The 23,758-nt window shown below is 42.8% G+C and overlaps 1 protein-coding gene across 1 annotated transcript in view; it reads left to right on the forward strand.

The window, feature by feature from the left end:
• The first annotated feature begins 4,714 nt into the window (after positions 1-4,714).
• The window catches only part of LPGAT1 (lysophosphatidylglycerol acyltransferase 1), a 61,052-nt gene continuing 42,008 nt past the window's right edge, over positions 4,715-23,758 (forward strand). Inside the window, exons 1-2 of the mRNA XM_054280247.1 lie at positions 4,715-4,788; positions 5,325-5,583. Of these exons, the coding sequence (XP_054136222.1) occupies positions 5,346-5,583 (238 nt within the window). The 5' untranslated portion in view covers positions 4,715-4,788; positions 5,325-5,345. The remainder of the gene's footprint in view (positions 4,789-5,324; positions 5,584-23,758) is intronic.

Genomic DNA, 23,758 nt, shown 5'->3' on the forward strand with positions numbered 1-23,758 from the left:
ATTCAGGAATGTGACAAGTGGTAAAGTCAATGCCACAATTTACTTCCTTTTTAACTGCTGCTTCGTGTTACCCTGAAGTGTCCTTAAAAGAATTAAAGTGCAAACAAAAGCATCTTTGACTAAAAGGTCAAATAGGCTGATAACATTTACTTCCTGGAGAGAAATGACAAAAGGCAAGTGGCCTGGGTTTTATGTTTGTGTGTGATAAATGAAGGTGAGCCTTCAAAAGGAACTCGTGTGTCTGAAAGATTACTGAAAATAGATCTTGTAAAAAGCATGGCTGCTGTTGGGTGACTGCAGGAAAGAACATGGGATCAGCTTGCCACTGAAGTTCAAGGGACTTGGACAAGCAGGGCTCCTCCTGAGGTGCAGCTGGTGGAGATGGAGTAACTGATACTGCCCTTTAAATTTGAGAATCTACTTGGAGAATGGAAAGACTTAGCCTTTCTCACAGAGGTTGCAGTAGAAACTACTGTTACAGAGTATTTTGGAAGGTTTAACTGTTGTAATGAAAATGTTAAATGTTCTGAAGACAGTAATGCAAAAAATCCTTCACAGTGGGGTATTTGACACTGCAAAGCAGCTCAGAATTGAAGGTTAAATGAAATTTATTTTTTTCCATATCCTAAAACTTCCTCCCTTTCGTGCTTTTGTGTGGCTTTATCTTTTTTCCCCTTTGTTCATTGCAGATTATAGAAAACATAGGTTCTTGATGCTTCTTTAAACTGTGACTTTTCCAAATCTAATGCTAACTACTTAATTCACTTGAGACGCTTTCTGTATTTATGTTCCCCTGAGAATATTCCCTACTTCATATTATGCATCTTCCAGCAGCCTGTGCCCTGCACATTCCCATCTCTGTAGTTCCTCATGGCAATTTAGTCTTCTTCCATGTTTTCTTTCCATTATAGAAAACATGGAAGAAGACTAAATTAGCTAATAAAATTTTAGCTAATTCCCCAAGTAGCCAGATGTTTTTTTCTGAGAGGCTGGAAGCAGTAGCTGTTTTCTGCTCTATAGAATTTCTGAGATTTTTCAGAAAATTTATTTTCTTGTCCTTGCTGTCTGTATGACAGAGATTATGATTTGTAAAAGGCCATTTTGTTTTTACAGTTGTCAGCACATGAGTGCATCCTCCTAACCCTTTCTGCTCCAACCACACGGCACCTGCAGCTTCAGTTTGCTGCAAGGAGAGCCAGCAGGGAGAGCTGATTGAATTTGGTCGTGACAAATGAGCAGCTTTTGATTTGCTCAGTCACTTCTGGAAGGGCACCCAGACATGAGACATGCTACCTTCTTCAAAGGCCTCTGAGGAGTTTGTGGCTGGCGCCTGACTTGAATCAGAGCCAGAGCTCAGGTCCAGCCTGTGCAGTAAGCTGGGTGCTCCTCTGGACAATTGTTAAAGCAGCCAAATACAAGAGATATTTGTTTGTTTATTACTGTGTCACATCCACACCTCTAACATGTGCTCAAGCCCAGCCTTCTTCTGTGTTTGTGGCCTGTGGGTTTTTTAGAAAGGTAAGTGGGAGACAACTCCAATATTTATTTATCTGCTCCAGCAATCATTGACATTGGTTAATGACCTAATTTAACCAATGTTCATATCCGTAGCACATTAAAATGTATTTTTACAATGATCAATAGTGACATCCCTGTCAGTATTTCTGTGAGGCTGAAAAGAGGAAGTTATAGGGGGGGTATTCAGTCAAAAAACATGTAAACTTTAGAGAAATTATTAAAAAGGCCATAAAGTGAGAGCTGCTTATATTAATACTTTGCCCTTTTTTTTTTTTGCATTTATAGTAGTAAAAAGACAAACTATATATAATGAAAGCTCAGAGATTGAGGAATGGCTTCCAGAAAATGGAATTTATTTTTCTTAAAATCGAAACAAAAAATCACTTGTGATATTTCTGGGCTTCAGAGTTACTGACCAAATAAAAATTTGCTGCTTTTAGTTGTCTCCTTCTTTTTGTTTGCAGTAAAGGCACACATGTAACTTGGTACTAGAAAGGATTCTCCAGAGGCTCAGACTGGGTGGCACAGCTGCTTCTCCAGAGCAGTGGGGTTATTTCATTGTGCACACTTCCTAGGACTGGGCTGTCCATGGGAAAGCCAGGAAATGAGGAATAGGGGTGGGTCTTTGCTAGGAGCTCATTCAGCAGAATGCTAAACCACAGCTTCCTAAGCTCCAAGGCAGTCACTGACAAAGAATGAATGCTTTGTACAGCTGCCTCCCCATGTGCAATTCCTTTCTGCAGGATAAATTGCCTAATTCATTACTTGTCTAACATCATTTCTGCAGTCCCTCATTGTATGCATCAGGCTTCAGAATAGTGTTCCAAACTGTGCAGTGGGAATAAAATTAAGATACTTTAAATTTTCTAAAAATTTATTATAATAAATATTTTTAATCTGGAAATGATACATAAACTAAGCTTCATTTTGCTGTTTGATGTAAGAAACCTAAAATGTATCCTTAATAAAAGCCTAAAAATTGTCCTCTTTTCTATCTGAGAATTTTGGAGCAAAATTTTGCTGAGAATAACCTCAAGTGTATGCCCAGAGTTGTTTGTATGAGATACATGGAAAAAAAAACCCAAACCAACATAAAACTCAAGTTCTACTGATGCTGGTAGCACTTCAGAATAGCTCAAGCTGACTGCATAATGATTACTGAGCACGACTGTCAGGTTTAACCTAGGAATAAAAATAACACAGGCAAAAAAACACCCAGACTTGGAAACACTTATGCAAGATGTGTCCTTTTTGTCAAAAAGGTCAGAAGTTTAGTGTTGTTTTGTTTTGCTCAGATAGAATATGATGGTATTATTTGGTTGTTTGCATTTTTAAGTTCTCAAATTAAATTTATCTGCAATAACAACTTTGTTTGCTTCCTGGAATAGAGGTTGGGATTTAATTTTGTTGGTGGTACAGTCATCTCTGAAGCCTCATTGTCTAGGAAACAGTAGACTAGCTTTACACATAGTATGGGAAACTGATATGTTTTTCAGTCCACATATTATAATTTGAACATTTTTTTTCTTTTTTTCAGCAAAAGAGACCTTCTAGCATATCTCCATGTTAAGGTGTTTCCAGCTGCTGCTCTTCCTTAGCAATGCAAGCAGAGTTAAAATCACTTGCAAAGCCATTCTGCTCAGTGTTTTAACAGCTCAAGGAAGCAGTGGGAGCAGCCTGGTCAGGCCAGAGAGCTGATGGAAGTCTGTGCTCTTCCATGGCCCCTTCAGGGGTCACAGAGAGAACAGGAGCAGAGCTGTGTCTGACAGGCACAGCGAACAGACAAGAGGCAACAGTCCTGTACCACCACAAGGGAAGATGCAGTTCCACAGAAGGCAAAACATCCTCACCCTGGAGTGGTTTTGTAAAGGTGCAGGTTCTCTGCATGGGGCTGTCAGGTCTCTGCCCTCAGCTGCTTCTGTGCTGATATCAGGTGTCTCTGTAGGCTGGGGACCATCACAGAGTTGGTTTGGAGGTGGATGATGTTTGTGGCTGCTGGGGAGGGATGAGAGAGAAAGAAGAAGACTGGAGAAGTTGAGCTATAAAAAGCACACACAAGGCACTTAGGACTACAAGGACAAGACAAAATGCACTGTTGCTGTCTGGGCCCAAAGGGCCTTTCTGGTGGTGCTGAGGGAACCTGCGGAGCATCCTCCTCTACCTTACCCGATTGCCCAATTTTAACCAAAAACCAAGGGTGAGGGGGAGTGGTGGGGCTGAGCCATGCTGCTGCCTGCTCACAGAACCACAGTTATCCGGGATGCCCAGCACTGTTTATCCCGTCCAGCTCCCTGCCCTGCCCAGGACACCGCCGGGAGTCACACCGCGTGCCTGCCTGGGAGTGTGCTCCGAACTCTCCTTGAGCTCTGCCAGGCTGGGTGCTGTGACCACTGCCCTGGGGAGCTGTTCCAGTGCCCAAACACCCTCTGGGTGCAGAGCCTTGTCCTGACATCCATCCTAAACCTGCCCTGACACAGCTTCAGGCCATTCCCCGGCTCGTCCCGGTGTCGCCCCGCCCGGCCCGGGACGGCCGCTGAGGGCAGCCCCTTCCTGTGCCCCCTCCGCGGAGTGCGGGCCGGCCCGGGATGCGCTGCGGCATCCGTACTGGTGTCTGTCTGTCTGTGTGTCCGTCCGTCTATCTGCGTGTGTCTGTGTGTGTGAGAGCGGGAGGGCGCGGGGGTTGTGCGCTGCCCGGCGGGGGCGGCGCTCGCTGCAGCGCCAGCCCCGCTCCCGGGCGTTCAGGGCGGACGCGGCGGGGGCGGGGAGCGCGGCCCCAGCGCCCGGCATGAGCCCGCGGCGGGGGCTCGGAGGCGGCGGCGGTGCCGAGGTACGAACCCCCGCCCCCGGCAGGTGCAGGGTCCTCCCCCGCCCGCGGCACCGCCTGCCCTTGCGGGGCCGGGGCTCGGCGCGGTCCCGCCCGCGGAGCGCCGAGCCGGCAGGGAGGGGAAGGGTAAGCGAGGGGAGGGGAAGGGAACGTAAAGCGAAGCAGAGCGCAGCGTGCCAGGCCCGGCCGCGGGCGCGGGAGAACCGAGGTGAACCCGCGGTCTGCGCCTGCCCGCCCGGCCCGGCGCTCCCGCCTCCCCCGCGCTCACGCCGCCCGCCCCCCTCTCCCTCCGCAGGGAGCCGCAGGGCGAGCAGCGCTGCCGCGGCCGGGCCAGCCCCCGCCGGGTCCATGAGCCGCCGCCAGCCGCCAGCCCACACCGCCGCCGCCGCCGGGCCCAGCTCCCCCAGCCCCGCCGCTTCCGCCGCCGCTCCGCCGCCCCGCCGGAGGTGAGTCCCGGGGCCGGGCCGCCGCCTCCCCGCCCCGCGGGCCCGGGCTCCTGTCAGCCGGGGCGGGGGAGAGGCCGCCGGAGCGCCCGCCGCCTTTCCGGGGAGGGGGAGCTGGAGGGCGGCCGGGAGCACGCGTGAGTGCCCCGGGCCGGGAGTGCGGGCTGGGCTGCCCCGGAGCCCGGGCACGGAGGCAGCGCCGGCCGGAGGTCGCGCCGGAGCCTCCGTGCCTGCCCTGGGGCGGGGGTCGCTGCCTGCCCGGGGACCCACGGCCGGAGTGGGAGCGGGTTAGGGCCGGGCCGGGGATACCCGTGCCTCGCCCCCTCAGGCACCGCTCCCCTGGCACCGTGTTGTGCTGTCCCCACTCTGGGAGAGCTCCCCGTGCCACCGTGGTTCTGCTGTCCTTACTCGGGCAGCCCTCCCTGTGCCACCGTGGTTTTGCTGTCCCCACTCGAGGAGCGCTCCCCGTGCCACCTTGGTTTTGGTGTCACCGCTCCAGGAGCGCTCCCCGTGCCATCTTGCTGTCCCTCTCTCCGCAGGACGGTCCCGCTGTGAAGAGCATGGCCGTGACTGTAGAGAAGGCCCAGAAGTTGGGCTACACCTGCCTGAAAGCACTCCTCAGGTTCGCTTTTATGGTCGCCAATAACCTGGTTGCTATTCCGTCCTACGTCTTGTATTTAATTGTGCTGCAGCCTCTCCGAATATTGGACAGCAAAAGCTTCTGGTATATCGAAGGAGTGTTATTTAAATGGCTTTTAGCTATGGTGGCTTCCTGGGGCTGGTGGGCAGGATACACAGGTAAGAATGTCTTATTAATTTAAAACATACTAATGTGTTAAAAGACTATTTTCATAAGGGGATGTATAGGGGAATATCTGAATGTAGTAAATATGCAGTATGTTCTTTCAGTTGTCTTACATAGATGTGTTTATTGGTTGAGATGCTGTGTACTGAAACATTTTTTAAGTCATAGCTAGAAACTTTATATGTTTTAAGAGGTTTGTAGTCAGTATTTTGTGCTAGTGAAATGGGAAATATGACTTCTCCTTAGTATCTTGATCACATTATTGTAGTGTTTCACAAAAAAGATACATCTCCTCAGAAGAGAGTTGGTTCGTACTATGTGTGTAGCTAGCAGAATTAAACTTTTCTTATATTAAGTGTGTGCATCTCTAAATCATCTCCCCTTAGAAACATCAGGAGCCAAGGCTGAGAAATTTGACACGAAGCTCGTGTCAGAAGAGTAGGTCTTCTGCTCCTTGCAGCAGCGACTGTCTTTTGTGCCGTCTCAGAAGGGAGGGAAGCAGAGGGAACCTCTTTCATTCCAGTAGTGATACGGAATATTTCCCAACTCTATGACTCTTCATTTACTGTTAGCAGGGCTAATTACAGTATCTGTAGGGGTTTTCCCTCTGCACGCTTGCTTTGTGGTTATTTCTGAACTTGTTTTTGCTCGTTTAGTATTCATGGGCTCATCAAGGTGATGGACTGAACTGAAATATTAAGGAAGGCTCTGGTCTTGTCCTCGAATGCACTGATTTTCATCCTGGCTACTGCACTTCATGAAAAAACCAGCCATGAGTTCTTTGTACGAGCTTTGGAAAGGGAAGAAATGAATCTATTGAGTGCAAAGTGTGAGCAGCCCTCCTAAAATTCTTTCCTTCTCTTCTGCCCAGGCTGCATCTGCAGGTCTTGTGTAAACAAGAAAAACAAGGAATGGCAGCAGACAGCTCTGGAGTCTGGTCAGACTCCTGATTAGTCAGAAAGTCAGTGTTGGCCCAGACGGAGGCTTGTTAGGCAACGAGAGCTGACGCCTCAGTGCCAGTGTGGCTTTTGGTGCCCTGTCCTGTGCCTTTCCAAGATGCACACAGGTTCTGTGGATACTCTAGGTGAGCTTCCCGTGCTTTTTAAGGACATGGTGGCAGCAGCAGCAGCAAGCTGGACTCTGATCTGTCGGGCTAGAACTGTTGCAGCGCTGCACTGCTTCAAAATGCCTTGCTTGGTACGGCTCAAGCTTATCCAGAGATGCTGTTTAAAGGCCTTTTTATATGTTTGCTCATTAAAAGAAGTCCACATGGTGTTTGCAGTGGCAGGTACACTTGTAAAAGTGCTTTATGTTGTAAAGAGCACAGGCCTTCCAGGAGGAAGGAGTGACTTTCAAGGTGTCTTGTGTACTGTTAATTGGAAATGGGAAAGTTTATGGCCATAATGGTGATGTTAAAGTCATACAGCTCCTGACCCCGAGGATCCACTGTGTGTACTGAAGGTGCTGGTTAAAATTCATTGTCCCATGACCATTTATGAAAGCCATTTCCTCAGGGTAGTTTCACTGCTGACTGCAGAACTGTGTGGTTTCTTTTGCCTGTTGCTTGGAAGGTGGTCTTAGCATGATTTGCATATCCTAGAATCTTCCTGAAACATCGTGTTGCTGATTTGAAATCACTTATTTTATGGTCTTGAAATGTCTTAGTATATTTGTTTGAAGTATTTACAAGCTGCTATGCAGAAGTGTTTGAAGGGATGGTGTACGGGTAAGGAGGCCGTTCTCTTTGCTTTTCACTATGAAGCATGGCTTTTGGGGAGGATTTTGAGCAAATGCTTGTATGAGAGTTTAGTTTAAATGCATTTTATTTGACATTAAGTCATTAGTGTGTTTTATACTGAAATTATATGAATTAGCAAGAACAGCTTATTTCTTTGTCCTTTCTTTAACCTCATCAGTGCTCTCTACCACTTGCAGAACAAACCTGGAAAGTGTATCTTTCTGGCTTCAAAATATGCAGACAGAGTAATCTGTGTCTTTTTCCAGATTAATAGTTTTTTAAAAACCTGCCACTAGGTCCCCTGTTATTTATACAGTATGACATAACTAACTCAGAACTGAAATACTGCTTTATTGGAGTTGGTGTCCAAGACTTGCAGTGGTACGTGTGAAAGAGACATTGCTCCAGAATTCTTCTGTTCTAACTTCCAAAAAACTAAGTCAAAGGTAGGCCTCAGTATGTCCTGTATTTACAAAAGTAAATACAAGGCAGTAGATATGCATGGGTTCATTGAAAAGATTGAAGTTTTTGTCTTTTAGTAGTTGGTGGACGTTTTTTGTTGGTTTATTTGTCTTTAAGAGGGTAACCAGATAAATAAGTTTACTTGTCTTTTAGTTGGAGGGCGTAGTCTGCTTCAGTTGTGTTGCAAGTATATTTTAGTTCTTTTGTTTTATTTATTTTTTCCCTTTCCAAGCTTGGGTCATCTCTTGGGTAAGAAGCGACATAAATAATTTGTAATTAAGGACTTAAACTCAGCCTGCAGAATAGATTCAGGGCAGATTTTTTTTGCTCCCGTAATTTGTGTGTAATGTGTAGGAGAAAGCTCGACACCAAATGAAGTGAATATGGTGAGTGCTAGCTTACCCTTCTGGGCTTTGCTGCTGTTGCATAATTGTTGGTATATTTTATTGAATATAGCTGGAAGAGCTGAGGAAGAACTCCTGAATCATAGCTGCCCTTCTCTTTCTCTGTCTAAACCTGGGGGTTTCTGTTAGGAACATAGAGGATTTATGATCACAGAAATTACCTGATCTGTGTCTGTATCAGTAGCTCTAATCTGTGCTTTTTGATAAATGTAGGTGTTTCTGTTTGCAGATGCACTTGGTATTATGTAAAGAAATAGCATATGACTGGACAAGCAAATTAAAGAAGGGACTGGAAAAGAAATTGTAAAGGTCACTGTCGTCTCCCTAATCTTTTTCTTCTTAAGATGCAAGTATGAGAGAGAACTGGTGCATAATTGGTTTACTTTGATTTTTAAAGGGCAGAATATGATAAATATCTCTGTTGTTCTCTTGAGCTCCATAGGGTTTCTTACAAAAATGAGAACTGGATATCTTTTTATGAAGAGTGTACAGACAGTCTAGCAATGTTATTTTATTTTTATATTATTTCAGAAAGGCCTTCTTATAACTCTTCTAAATCTCCTTTTTAAAGGCATTTTTTAATTAATGTATTGCTCTTGTAGGAGCTGTTCAGCCAGGGCACTTGGAATCTGCATATTAGTGTGATTTGAAAGGCACCTTTGAATAATACTTCTAAATATTTTCCTGCATTTGTTGGAAGATGCATTCTAAAAAAAGCAAACTCAAGAGTGCTTGATCCTTTGTTGGCAAGTACCTTTTCCCCTGTACTATGATTTGTCATTTAATATATGAGTACACCAGATAGCGCTAAATAGTGTGGTAGATGGGAGGGAGATGGAGCATATCTGTGGTGGTGAATTCTGACGATCTTTTGCTCACCTACAAAACTAGTTTTAAAGCTGTCATCTTAGAGATTTCATCTTCATTGGTCAAGTATTGCAGACCAAGTGTAATATCCATGCACTTAATCGAATCACCAAAAATAGGACTGCCAGAGAGAGGCTTGCTTAATTAATTACACACAGAGGAACGGTGTTGTTGCCTCTGTGCAGTCGGAATGCAGGAGTCGGTCGGAGCCCATGATGGTGGTGTTGCAGTGTTGCAATGAGGAGTCTCTGGAACTCAGAGCACTCAGCTGGCAGTGCAGCCCTGGCACTGGGGATGCTGGTGTTCTGCTCCAGTGTGCTCCACACAGCTCATCCCACCATGGGGTGCGGGGCTGGTGCCTCTGGCTGCGGCTGGGGAGGGGCTGCCAGGGTGAGTTGTAGCTAGGATATTTTCTGAAAAATCTTTTCTTTAAGATTTTTTTCTCTTGAGAAGCTGAGAAGCCTCAAGAACAAAATGTAAACAATGATTATCTGCTGCTGTGGAATGCAACAGGTGGATCTGTGGTTGGTCTCATGTGGTTGTTTTTAATTAATGGCCAATCACAGTCCAGCTGTTCGGCCTGTCTCAGTCAGTGACAAGCTTTTGTTATCATTCTTTTTCTATTCTGATGAAATCTTTTCTTTTATTCTTTTAGTATAGTTTGAAGATAATATATATCATAAAATAATAAATCAAGCCTTCTGAAACATAAAGTCAACATTCTCGTCTCTTCCCTCACCCTAAGACTCCTGCGAACACCGTCACAGTGAGTGTCCTCTGGCTGCAGCAATCATCAGCTCTTCTGTCACCACCAGGGGAGAGAAGCTGTGGGCTCTGCAGGCTTGTGTGCACCTGGGCAGGGGGTTTCTTCAGAACTGTGCCTAGGGTATTTCATACTCCAGCAGCAAAGAGGAGACTTTGACAAAACCTTGTGTTTCGGCCTCTCAGTGACACACAGAGCAGTATTGGATAAGTCAGTGGGCTGTGGGCAGGGGGAAGGGAATAATACACTTCTTAGCACACTCTAAAAACTATTAGTGCTGTGACTGTGCTTGCTGGTATAATGATGCAGTGCTTAATTAAAAGTGGACTGATCCTATGATGTTACTGTTCTGTGTCAGCCAGGATGGTGACTAATTTTAAAGAGTGTCTGCGAGAATTGTCAAGTGAGGTTTTGTCAAGTGAGGAGAATTTCCTTCTCTGTTCAGCTCAGTAAAGAAAAGCTGAGATTGAGATTTTGATTTTTAGCTGTCCCCATCTCTTCTCCTCCCAAGAGATTTAGCTTTTATTGGCTGATTTATACAAGGGATTAGAATGAGACCACTCTATAATTTTTTCAGCAGTCTTGCCTTTTTTTTCCTTCTAATGCAAAATCTTGTTTCCGTTTTATCAGTCAACAGCCTTAATTCCTCTAATCGTCTAAGAATGCAAATATTTTGTCTTCCAGAGCTGTAAAAGACACAGGTGGAGTTGCTGTGACAACACTTCCTTAGTGCAGACAACATGTGCTGTCTGTGCTGCTTCTTGTGACAGGTTGGCCCCTCTCCTCGGGCAGGAAGTGCAGCAGAAGCTGAAGGACAGCAGATGAGATAAAGTAAATTTTTTGTCCCATACAAGGAGGCAGTGTTCTTTCAGGAGACCTGCCTCTAACCCTGCCATTGGTTCTGCTCTCCTCAGTTCCTAGGGTGTGATTTTTCACTGGCAGTGTTTTGCTTTTGGGTCTGGTCACTACTCTGAGGACTGGGCAGGGAGAGACACAGGGGAACAACTTCTGTTTTTGAGGTCAGGCAGTGTGAGAAAAGGAGAAGGAAAATGGTTCTTGATAACATTTTCATAGAATGTGCAGAAGTACCTGATTTGACTCAGTAGATTTGGGTAGCAGAGTACTGCACATAAACTTCTGGTTTATGCTGGGGGGTGTGTGTGTTGAGTTTCTAGGCAATCTCTGACTTAATAGCTTTCCTTGATGTGTAGGTTATGCTGAGATCAAGCAGGAATTTTTGCATTCATTTTGCTGTTTGTAAGAGGAAGTTTGTGTTTACCTTTGGGGCTGACTGGATAAGAAAAGGTCAGAGTTGGATGGGCTGGGGACATTGGAGCTGTTTCCACTGTGGCCTCGGAGCAAAGGCCCGTCCCAAAGGCAGCTTTGCGTAAGCGGACGGAAGGTGTGCACTGAACTTGGTGTCATCTTCTTTGGGCTTGTCATGTGTTTGTACAGAGTGCTGCACAAAGACCCTTGTCCTTTTCTAATGGCATGAGAAATCACATCAGAAACTCCCCATATCTCCTTCTGGGGACATGGCTTACAGTTACCATACTTCTTTGTACTTCATCTAATGCCAGCAAATGTAATCTAATGTGTCAGTAGCAGTAAAGCTTGTAATTCATTTTTCTATTGTATCATTTCACTGTAAAGGGTCATTCCAAAAGATTAGATAATGAAATAGTCTCTGAGTTGATTTTTTTTTTTCAGAAAGCTGCTGCCTCCTGGCACAAAGCTTAGAGTAAAAGCTCACACTATTGTTTTTGTTGTTTGTTACTATTTCAGTACTTTTAAAATGTCTTGTTTGTTTGGGGTTTTTTTTCATTTTTTTCCCCTTTTTTACAGCAGGTTAGTCTCTGTTCCTGTTTCACCTACTGTGGATAATACAAGAACTATTGCAAGCCTACCAAAGCATAGTAAAGATGAAATTATTGATGAATACATACATAGAAAGGTGTGATTCTATAATGTGAAGTCCAGCAATGGCTGTGGAATGTTTCTAAATTAGCTCCTACGCTCACAGCCAAAGGAAAGTGAAGTTTTAGCAATTCTGGCTTCCATTCCTCCTTATAGCTGAGTTTGCCTTTTTTAGCATGTGTTTTTATCCCCCCTAGTTCATCTGGGCCTTTGTTTTTAGCATATCTATTCACATTAGTGTTCTTATTTCTCCCTTCATTACTGAAGGGATATGACTAAGAATACCTGAAAGATGTGTCTCTGTTCTCTTTACCTTTTGCTGCTCTTTTCCTTGATGGTAGGCTTTTAGGAACCATGTGAAATAATTACAGGAGAGCTTTTGTCAAGCTCTGATTTGGATAATCTTAGGGAGTTAAATATTTGTCCACAAATTTGTCCACAAATTCTTTACAGTGAATTTTTTTTTGCACTTGAACAGCGTCATCATGTGTATTGAAACATGTGAGAAATGATGCCTTTATGTCAAAGATGCAATTTCTCACTCTCATTTAATGTAACTAAAGCATGGAAGTTTTGGAGATTTTCAAGAAAGCTGGAGGAAAATAAAATTGAATTTTTCATGTGGAGAAGAAAACTTTTTCTTCAAAGTTTTGTTCTGGGAAATTACTTTTTTAGAATGAATAACAGAATACATCACTTTCCCTTTTTCTGTCATGTGTGTGAGAGGGACAGAAAAGTCTTGCCAAAGGTTAGTTTGGCAAGGTTTGAAGGTGCTGAAAAATGGAAGAGTTGTGCAACTCTAATTAGACAGGGTAGTTAGTAAATCCTTTATGGGATATAATCATAGTGCTGTAACTCTGCAGGGTGAGCTGAGCCAAAGTACAGCTCCAAGATATGCAATCTGCTGGTGTGTGTTGCAGTGGGACATCAGCTCTGCTGCTGGGGATGACACGTCAGATGTGGGCTTGTGTAGGCACAGAACTGCCCTGCTCTTGCAGCCACACAGCTCAGTCCAGCCACTTGTGGGTGCACTCACTGAGATAAATAAAGCTAGTATGTTTGCATTCCCCAAAATGTTCCATGACACCAGTGAGGGGTTATGAGGCTGTTCTGGGTTTTTCCTCTCCCCGCACAAAGCATTTCGAGCAGGGAGTGCCACAGAAGAAGGGCAGTCCCAGCCTCTCAGATTCATCCCACCACTGCTTCAGCTGTATTGGCCAAATATTTAATGATGTGTGGTGGTCTGGATCACAGCCAGCTCTGGCCTGTGCTAACACTACCCGTCCTCCCCTTTTTTTGCTGGGTGACATAGAAGACACAGCCTGTAACCCAGTTCCTTTTGTGGGTGTGGTGAGAGAAAGTAGGTACAAGCAGCAGAGAGAAAGGGGAAGGAAATGCATCTTTTGGTGGCAGCACCAGCTGTAGTGTATTTTGTAAACTAGTGCTTATGGCCTCAATTCAAGAGAGCAGTCCCATGCGGGTCAGGGCTTTAGTATGTGAATGTCACTGAAGTAGATTTCTTCATCTTTTCTTACTATTTTCTTAACTGGTTGATGTTGTTTAGACTGGAAGAGTGCCTTCTGCCAAATTCTTTTAGAGAAGAAAACTAAGCCTAGGGTGAGAATAAAGGGCTAGGATAAACTGAGAACTAGTTCATAAAGAAATAAGTTCTGGTGGTGGTTCTGGTGCAAACTCAGCAAGGGGGTTTTTCTCAAGTCTTGTATGTGTACTATTTGAATTTGTCAGCTACAGAGACAGTTGTAGAAAACTTCAAAAGTACTTAAGCTGCATAAATAGCCAACACAATGCAGAAGTTGTTTGGTGTTGAACAATATAAAGAAATAAACATTTAAGTAAAGTAGCAGTTTAGGAAATAGATGAGTATCATGGTGGAGAGCTTAGGGAAACTTTTGTGCAAGTGAACAACTATACCTTCTGTTGCAAAACTTGTAAAGAGCAGAATGGAGAATAATACTAAAAAAATATCAGTGGTTCACCTTCACAGTTGAGTAGTTTCATCTCAGTTGTTCTAAAGGTATTGAAGAATTAAGACCTAAGAGGGTCACCAGCCTCATTAGTGTGGGCTGAAATCAAACCAGAACCATTTCACTCACAGCTGAACTCAAAGCAGAACCAAGTTGGACAACTCAGTGATTCTGCTTCCTGGGCAGAATGGAAAAGATTCAATCTCCTTGACTCTGTGTAAAGGAGAAGGTAATTTTTAGTGTCCCCATTAAAAGGTGGAACATTGCAAGTCTATGAGATTTAATAAGACAGCAGTACCTGGAGGTTATGTTTAATTTTTTCCTTAATACTTCCATTATACCTTTTCACAAATGCTTTGCCAGATAATGCCAGTGGTGTTACTTCTTTTGATTCTTACAACATAACCGTAAAACTTCTTGTTCAAATGTTACAGTTCTAAAGGGTAAGGAATTGTCCTTTTTTAAGGAGTGTAATAGTTCATAGCTTAGAGACTCACCTCAGTTTTGTAATTTAAGTAAAGGAGGAGAGGAAAGATTAATAGCTTTATTACTGCTTCTCACTTTTGTGGAACTAAAAATAGAAGTGGTGTTCTAAGAGCAAGGAGCAGAGCTGCTGCTGTTTGGGAGGACATGGCTTCAGGAAAGTTGACTCTTTAGGACAGTGGCATGAGTGCTTGTGGATTTGGGGCTTTTTTGTCTGACTTTGTCTGACTTCTCTTAAAATTTAGCTTAATTTGTTTTCTAGCATCCCATAGTTACAAGCATGTGTAGTTTCTGTGAAGGTCCATAGTGTTTATGTATGTTTGCCAGAAATGGGGGAGAAAAAACCCCATCAATGTTAAGAACACATACTTTTGGTTAATTTAAGCACCAGTTATGTTTGAGTGTGGTGTTTAAGGTGGGCCATCAAACACCATTTTAATGTAATTTTCTGACTTGAGTGTTTATTATTACCCACGTAGATGAAAGTGACCATGTTTAAGTATAGTTTCCTGATGAGATTCAGCTACTTGTTTAACAGCTATCCTTTCTCTCAGCACTCCCACACTTCTGATTTGCTTCCTTCCAAATCTGTCTGCAATTGACCAGATGGTTCAGATTTCAGGCATAATTGTGTTCTCATGAGTTTTGTGAAAATTGACAGCTGAGCAGAGGAGAGAGACCCAAGTTTGTGCCTCAGCTGAGGGTGCTGGAGGCAGACTCAGCCATTGTATGTCTTATTTGACATCTGCTGCTTGTTCAAACAGTGCATCAGTGGTTCAGGGTCTGCCACAGTGTCAGCATATCTTGTCCACCCTGTTGGGAGAAGGAGGTTAGACAGTGGGTTTTTGGGAAATCAGCATTTGTTACTTCTGCTTCTGGAGCAACACATGAACCTGGCAGTGGCAGATGGTGCTGGGAGCAGCATCCTTTCCTGTGGGACCTTGCTTATCATAGTATTTTAGATCCAAAAGGCATGTGCAGAAAACTCTTTACTCCCAATATTAGGGAAAAGGCTAACTGGTAAAAGAACTTAATATATTGAGATTTTAATACCTTGTACTCTGTATAAAACAGAAGTTCATGTAGCCTCTTAAAAAGAGGACTGGAAGGACATCAACCTCACTGATTGATTTTGGCTAGGATGGTGTTAATTTTCTTCTTAAAACCACATCAAGCTCTCAAGAAAGAGCAGTGATGCTCAGGTTCCTGTAGGCAGGTCAGAGTCAAAGAGAAAGTCAGTTGTGAATCTGACCCAGGGACATGTAGAAACATGAAGGTCAAGGCTTATTTGAGTATATTTGGGAAAACGAGGGAGAGAGCAATGGTGTGGGTTGTAAGGAGCATGAGAGTCTGTCGGGAAGGGTTCTGTACCACTGTTGCACCACTCTTGAAGGCATCACATTAAAAGTGTGGCCTCTTGAGTTATGTACCTGAGCTTGTCCTATTTTGATATGCATAAATATATATAGATGGCCTGGCAAATCTCCAACTCCAATAGCTGCCAGTTTACTTTCCAAATGCATTCTTCTTTCTTACCCATTTTTATTTCCTGTGGTTGTCTCTGGCATGAAATTCAGTTGTTGTTGCTCCTGTCAACAACATTACTTGGAAATAAATAGAACCATAGCCTGTGTATACATTAATAGAGAATGAAGGATCTGTGAGGTTCAGTTTACATTTGTAAAAATGTTTCCAGATGCAGGCATGGTTAATATAAAAGTCTGTTAAACCTCTTGCATGGAGTGTGTGATGTGAAAATGAACAGATGATTTTTTGTGTTTGGAACTCTTCTGTTTGTATTATCAGACCTACTTCGCTCTTCTAATGTAGTAACAGAGGAAGGGAATGGGACAACAGCAAGGTCTTTGCCCAGATAATTCTGTAGTCTTGGTTAACACATCTCAAAACTCTCAAGATCATTTGATGCCTATCTTGGGCTTCTCCAGTTTGATGAGATTTTTGCAGGCTGGAGGAGCACTTCTGTTCCTCCTCTCCTTCAAAGGGAGCAAATACTGAAACATACCTTTTGTTTTCCTTTGTTGGTCACCTTCTCTGATTTGTTTTAACATCCCACTGAACTTTAAAAGTTGAAATGCAGCACTGAGTTCATGTAACCAGAGTGGTGTCACTGTAGGAAGGCAAAGGGTTATCTTGGGTGGCTGCTGTGGGAAGGAACCCTAGCAGGTGGCCTCCTCCCTTCTTTTCCAGTCCCATTCCCACCCTTTCCTGATACTTTGCAAGATCTGTGTGGTAAATGCAAATCTGGCTGTCTGGTCACTCACTGGGTTTGATCTGAGGCATTTTCTTTGAGCAGAGTATGGAGGATTTGGTTGGGTAGGTAGAATCTATGTTTGAATGGTACTGACCAAAGTTCTTACTCTGTGGGAGTGCTAGACTTGTGTAGCCTAATTTTTTAAAAAAATTTTTTCCTAGTTTTCTTTTTGTTTGAAGAAAAAGTCATTTGTAAGACTTCTGGCAAGAGTTTCAGGAGTAGGATAAGCCAAGGCACTGGTAGCCACATGTCATAAAAAGGTGCATTTAAAGTGCTTACAGTGCCCATTGCTACCCACAGACTTAAAAATATTCACATTAATCATTTAATTGTAAAGAAGTTTGAGAGTCCTCATATCTTCTTTCATTTGTGGCACCCTTCTATATTTGAAATGGAAAAGCTTGTTTCCACAGATTTCCACAGTCTCTTTCACAGCTCTGTTGTTCAACCCCTTTATGGGTGCCCTCCAGAGAAACTGCTCTGCACTAAAGTAGTTTTTAACTGAACTACTCTAAAGTCTGTTCTTTTTCTTTTTTTGTTCCCTAACATTTTTCTGCTGTCATTTCCACCATTTGTTCTAAATCTATTGAAGCTTTTTTTTTATTTGAGCTGTGGAATTCTTCTTTAATGTGAGGAGTGAAAAGAGAGAAGAGAAGCCTCAATTACTGTCATTGCAGTAGCATATTTCACAATTTGAACCTGAGTATTTCATTGAAAGGTGCATTCAGTACTGTTCTGTGCACCAAGCATGAAGGATAGGTGTTGGAATCATCCACTCAGAATGTTTCAATAAATTTGTTTCTAGGGATTGACCATTTCATGTTAGTAAAAAGTATTGCTGAAGTACTTCCAAGTAGTGGCCACAAATCCAAGGTGCTTCTTGCAGTTGTCAGCTGGTGTAAGAGGATTATTTGTTTTGTAATAGTAACATATGCCAGAGAGCCAAACTTTTTGTAAAATTAGGAACAGTAAACTTTCTACTGCTGCTTTGATGTACATCAGCTAGAATAATATAATGAGAGAGGCTGTTTTTTCCTGCTGATTGCTTAATTTGTGATAGCCTGACTATGCCATTAGAAGTATTTCTGATGTTATGGTGGGCTTCTGCTTACTGTCAGCCTGAAACCTGGCCACACACTTAATTTTTCAAAGTCACTGAACTGGTATAGGATTACCTGGGGCAAATTTAATGAGAGGTTTTGTTCTCTTGAATCATTTGTTGTGTCATACCAACAAAAGTAATACTTAAGTTCCCAGCTAGAATTGGTATCATACACATTCCAGCATGCTTTTCAAACTTACTGTGGCCTCTTGCTTTAACAATGGGATTTGCATAAACAGAAACATAAAACTAAATATAGGAATTTGCTATTATATTCATTTGCATCATTAGCTTCTAATTGGTTTGTGATCAAATTATTTCATTAAATTTGTAGTAACTAAGCATCATTTACCGCAGCCTTTATAAAATCCATTATTTGGAAAAAATTACCCTGGTATCTAACAGGTCCGAGGAACAGTGTTTTCACAATTCATGTTACAACTTCCGTGTTGTAAAGACTATTTTTAGATGAGAAGTTTTTTAAAGTCCTTGAAACATAATGATGGAAACATTTAACACTTCTCTTGAAAGGTTTATCCTTTTTTCTTTCATTTGAATCTAGTTATTTTGTGATTCTTTGCAGGCCTTTCGTTTTGAAGTGTGCCCCTCCGTGCTGCAGGCTGAGCATGTCCAGTGCCTGGCTGTGTTCTGTGGCACATGGCCACACTGTCCTGGTGGGGCTGGAGGGTGGCGCAGAGGTGTGTGGGTGGAGAGGAGAGTAATGCTGCAGCTGCTGATTAGCAGCCAGTTTTATGGCTTGGGGATATTGATTTTCAGATTATGCTACATCTGCATTTTCAGTGTTCCTGTGCTCATTCAGGTGCTCAGTAGCCATTTTTATTGTCCAGACAAAGTTGAAAAGATTTAAATGGTCAATGTCCTTCAAGTGGAGACAAGCTCCTCAGTTCTGAGGTCACTGTAAGGAGACAACACATAAATGCAGATAAGGGCCTTTTGCCTTTCACATGTAGGCTGTTTGACCAAAGTAATCTAAAAGTACAGGATTTTCCTGGCACTGCTTTTGTGTGGTGATTATTTGTACTGGACAGTGAGCTGGGCTGAAAAACATTGGCTGTATAACAAGACATCATCATGTCTTGTTGTGGTAACTCAGGCAACAACTGAAGAATATGAAGAGGTAACTGCAAGGTGTCAGCTTGGTTTAGGCAAACAGAAGGTAATGATCAGAGCTGGGATATAGGGTGGTCTTGCCACAGGTAGAATCTTGACTTCCACTAATAGTATTGTTCTCTTGACTTGAACCTTCAGCCAGTGATTAAAGTCATGCAATTTGCTTCCCTGAGGAGGAAAAGCAGATTTAGATCTGATTTTGTTTCTTTGTATTTAATCAATATGACTTATTTAAAGGATATATGAAATACCATGTTTTTCTGAGCCCAGTTGATTTGAACACTGAGGAAATGGTTTCCTTTCTTAGTAGTGTAATTAGATTTTTTTAATGTAGTTTATATTTTGAAAAGTACAGTCTTAGTCCTTAGCTGTTGTCACTCTGGCAGCTTTCTTGCTGTGTGCCCTCTTGCTGTAACCCTTGCCTGTCCCTGCTCCCAGTGGTGCAGTTCAGAGCTAAGCAGTTGAATGCTTGGGGCTGATCAGGCCTTTTCACCATGCTGTTAATTAGGGTTTCTATGTAGGGAGAGATTAATGCAAACTCTCATTTGGAGTTCAGGCAAGTTGCACATCTTGTATAAAGAAAAAGCAATGTTTGCTCACTTCCAGTCTGATTGCAGTTTTCTGGTTCCTGTGTTTCATAAACCTCAAGGCACTTCAGAGATTTTCATGGCTACCAGAAAACCCTTGGTGAGTTACCTCTCTATTATGTAAGTGCTCTAGAATAGCTGTGTTTTATCAGTTTCCTGTGAGAAACTGGGTTGCAAGAAAGGAGAAAGCAATGACAGTTTCCTGCATTCTGCATGCCTTTTACCTCAAAGAGCCTCTTGGGTAGTGCTCTGAAAAATTGGTAGTCCCAAATCATGCAGTAACTTAAAACTTCCAGTGAAAAATGTGAATGAGACTTACAACAAGTGTCTTTTCATTGCTGGCCACCCTGTCCAGTCCCCATGCAGGATGGAATAACTAAATTTGGCTGAGTTCTTCTGCTGTCCCCAGAAGGACTTGGTATAAGCATGGCCTTGGGATATTTGTGGGAAAATTGTTGCATATGTCATGTAATTTCTGCAGCTGTGTTTTTTGGGAAAAACATCTAAGAAGCTTCAAGATGCCCTGGTTTTCTTATTATTATATTGGAAGCTTGCAATCTGCAAATCTGAAAAGGAGAGGAAGTGGCATCTCTTCCTGGGCAGGTTCATTGCTATCTGCCACCAGTTACTTGCTCTTTAAAGCCCTACTTTTAGCTGGGCTTACTGGGGGATCTGGACTAAGCGAGAGCAGAATTTTCTGTATGGCTGGGACTGTGGCTTTCAAAGTACCTCAACACTTTTTTTTTTCCTTGCCCCTAAAGAGTAAAACAGCAATTTTTGCAGAACTTTGTGGTGGTAGAGCTTGCTTCTTCTTAAGTAACAATGAAAATCTTGTGCAGTCTTTATCAGGATTTGTTTTGAGCACCTCAGCAGTTATCAGCAGAATATACTTAAATTTCTGTAATAAATTCTTTCAAGTCTTATGTATTGCTAAGGTGAATCTGTCCACTTCAAAAAATCAAGTGTGGATTGCATCCACCTATTTACCTATCTATGATAATAGATTATTCTTATCTTTATTTCTTTATAGCCATTAGACTTTATAGCCATCAAACAGCTCATGTTTTATTTACTTCTTGGAACAACATTACAGATTTTTTTCCAATTATTTATTTAAAGCCTTGGTTTTGCCTTGCCAAGTGCATTTTTTTTCAGTGAGTCTTTATCCAGTTTCCCCATTATTTACATTATTCTGGACTACACAGTGCAGACCCTGTTCTGTCATGTAAAGAAGAGAATTTGATCCCAAACAGCATGCACCTCTGCAGAAGCAGCTGAACAGTTGAATGGGAGCAGTGGGAGTGCTGTCCTCTTCTACAGTGACTTGTTGATTATTAGTTTTGGCCAGCTTGTTCTAGGCTGGCGAGTTTACATCAGGATTCCCAGAGTGAACAGCTGAGGTTGCAAAGCAGGTTTCAGCCTTTCCCCCACTCTGAAAGAGAGAGTTCTCTGCCTGGAGGAGACAGGCCTTGTGAAAAACGCCAATCACTTGTTTTTAAAAATTTTAAAAGTTTAATAGTAATAAAATAGTTAAAAAGAATAGTAACACAATTAGAGTAATAACAATTTGGACAAATTAAATTAGGACAATATGAGACAATAGAGACAAAGAGTTACGGACGTCCGGGTACCTTTTTCTGGGCATCACGGCCCGAAAAAGGACACCCGTTAACAAAGGATTAACCCTTAAGAACAATAGCCTGCTGCATGTTCATACACTTCATACATGATGCATAAATTCCATTCAAATACAGGATTCTGTCTGGTCAGTGTCAACTTCTTCCTTCTAATCCTAACAGCGCCTCCAAGCCGGGAAGAAGTTCGTTTCTTCTGATAAGAGGGCAACAAATTCCTTTTCTCTGAAAGATCTAGGTGTCCTGTGGCTGCTATCTCGCTGCAAGCCCTTTCTGTTAAACAACGCATCTTACATAGCATCGTTTCTATTTTAACAATTTTTATAACCTAAAACTATATTTAACACAGTACTGAAGAAAATTAATACAGCATTATTTTCTAACACAACACATATAATATTCATTTTAATATTTGCGAAAAGCCAATCATAAAATACAAGCATTTTTTACAGGCCTGCAAGTTGTTTGTTGTGCATAGACCATTATCCTAATGGGATTTTTCACACATTTGGGTTGGATATACTGTTTTTTGGTGTTGATGGCACAATCTGAGATGTATTCCTTTGCTCTAGGGCCGAAAACCTTGGCTCTCTTTTCTGGGCATTGTCTCCCCAGACCCTGACTGGGTTTTGTCTGACTGCTTTATCCCTTATCTATTACCTTGTTAAGGCTGTATGATGTGTGAGCTGTGCTTTCTGAGCCACCTTAGCAGCTGAGGCAAGTGCAGTACCTTATGAACGAGTCTTTTTGGCATCAGGGGAGTTTCACATCTGGAAAGACAAGCAGCAGGATCAGATTAGTAATGCATACCATTGCTAGTGACTCAAAAGGAAACCGAAGTAATGGTGCTGTAGTTTTTGGTACTGCCTCTGGGTGATTTCTGCTGTCTAGTCAGTTGCTGCTGCAAAGACAGCTCAGGTTATTGCTGGGATGCAGTGCTTTATCTGTGACAGAGGGTGTGCTTTCAGACTGCTCTCTTGGGGAGAAAATTTTTTCTTTGATTTGCTTTCCCCAAACAAATCCAAAGCCCACTAAAAATTAAGCAGCTGTCACCCTGTCCCTGCCTCCTAAGTAGTGGCTCTGTATCTCTGTGACATATGGCTGCGAAAATTTTGTACCAAGGATGTTTTCCTTTATCTTGTGCATCAGCCCACAAAAAAGAGTGGGGAGGATGCAGGTTTTTAGCATGTCCTAAACACGTTCTTTAAAAGAACAAAACTCTACACTTGCTATGCTTTAGAGACCACAACATGCCTAACAAGTTTGTTTCAGAAAAAAATTCACAGCGATTTTGAAGGCAACCTGGGTGACTCGTCCTGATTGTGCTTTTCTTGTTGGGCCAACCAGACTTGCCCAGCAGGTCTTCCAGCATGGCAAACCACAGTTCAGTAAGGATTCATCCTGGTTCAACAGGTGCTTGCTGCCCCATCATGCCATCTTCTGATAGCCCTGATTGTGCTGGCTTGCCCCTTCTAGTTTTGGGTTTTTTTCCACCAGCACAGATTGTTCTGTGATGTTGCAGTGACTCTCTTCTGCTTCTCAAGTATAAGAGCAGCTTAGGTAACTATTTTAGATAAATATCTTGGATAAAGATAATGTGGGAAGTAATTGGGGCCTTCCCACTTTGCATATTGAGGTTTTTTGTTTACTTATTACTCTGAAATTTTGTGTTTGAGTAGGTGTCACTAGCTATATCTGAGTATTAAATAGTAATTTGAGTATCTTGGTGTTCGAGTAACTTAAAGTAGTTTCGTTTCAGTCTCACTGCTTTCATGTGTTATGTTTGTCATGCAGACAAAACAGTCTCCATAGAGGAGTTCACTTTTCCATAATACAGCTAAAGAGAAAAATATCTAAATGAAGATCTTCAGATGAAATTATCAAGACTTCCTAGCAGAGAACACAATGGCTTATTCTGAATGGCTAAAATGCATTGTTGCCTCCAGCTCCTGGGGTTGGTCCCACCTTTTTTCCTGAGTTTGATGATCCCAGATGAATAATATTCTGCTTCTTTCATATTAAGATTTGAACTATCTTTCAGATTTATCTTTGCTACAGTTCTGCAGCAGCAAGACAGAAAAATGTTGCCAGTTTTTATTTGCAGAATGTGTTTTGTGATTGTAAAGGCTGTTCCTTCTCATGCTGCAGGATGAAGCTGTAGGTTTTGTTGTAGCTGTGCGTATCCACTAAGAGAGAGTTCTGTTAACACTGTGTTTCCCTCCTGGTATCAGGCTGTTAGGAAAGGAAAGGACTTCTGAGGATCATATAGCTCAAGGCCAGGTTAGTTGCACAGGTTTGTGTCCTGTCAGAGTTTGAACAGCTCCAAGGATGGACGTTTCACAACCTCACTGTGCAGCCTGGAAACATACTATAGTAAAGATGCTTTGGTGGTGTGGTTGTTGTGGGGTGTTTTTTTTTGCTTTGTGTTGAAGTGGGGTATCCTATATTTTTTTATTTGTCCCTATTACCTCTCAGCCTGTCACTGGACTCTGCAGGGAAGAGTCTGGATAAGCCATCTTTACACTTTTCTCTGGGCCTCTATCAGGTACTGACACATGTGTACGATTTTTCCCTCTGAAGCCTTTTGTTCTTCAGGCTGAAGAGTCCCAGCTCCCTCAGCCTCTCCTCCTATGAAAGATGCTCTGGTCCCTTCATCATCTCAGTGGCTCTTTGTTGTGGTTTAACCCCAGCCAGCCCCCAGGCCTCACACAGCTGCTGGGTCACTCCCCTGCTAACAGGATCTGCAGAGAATTGAAAGCAAAAGTGAGAAAACCCATGGGTTGAAGCCAAGTTTAATGGGGAAAGCAAAAGCTAGGCACACAA

This window comes from Melozone crissalis, unplaced genomic scaffold, assembly GCF_028551555.1.
Source record: "Melozone crissalis strain CALT ecotype California unplaced genomic scaffold, PUWL_Pcris_2 ptg000027l_1, whole genome shotgun sequence".
Classification (NCBI taxonomy): domain Eukaryota; kingdom Metazoa; phylum Chordata; class Aves; order Passeriformes; family Passerellidae; genus Melozone; species Melozone crissalis.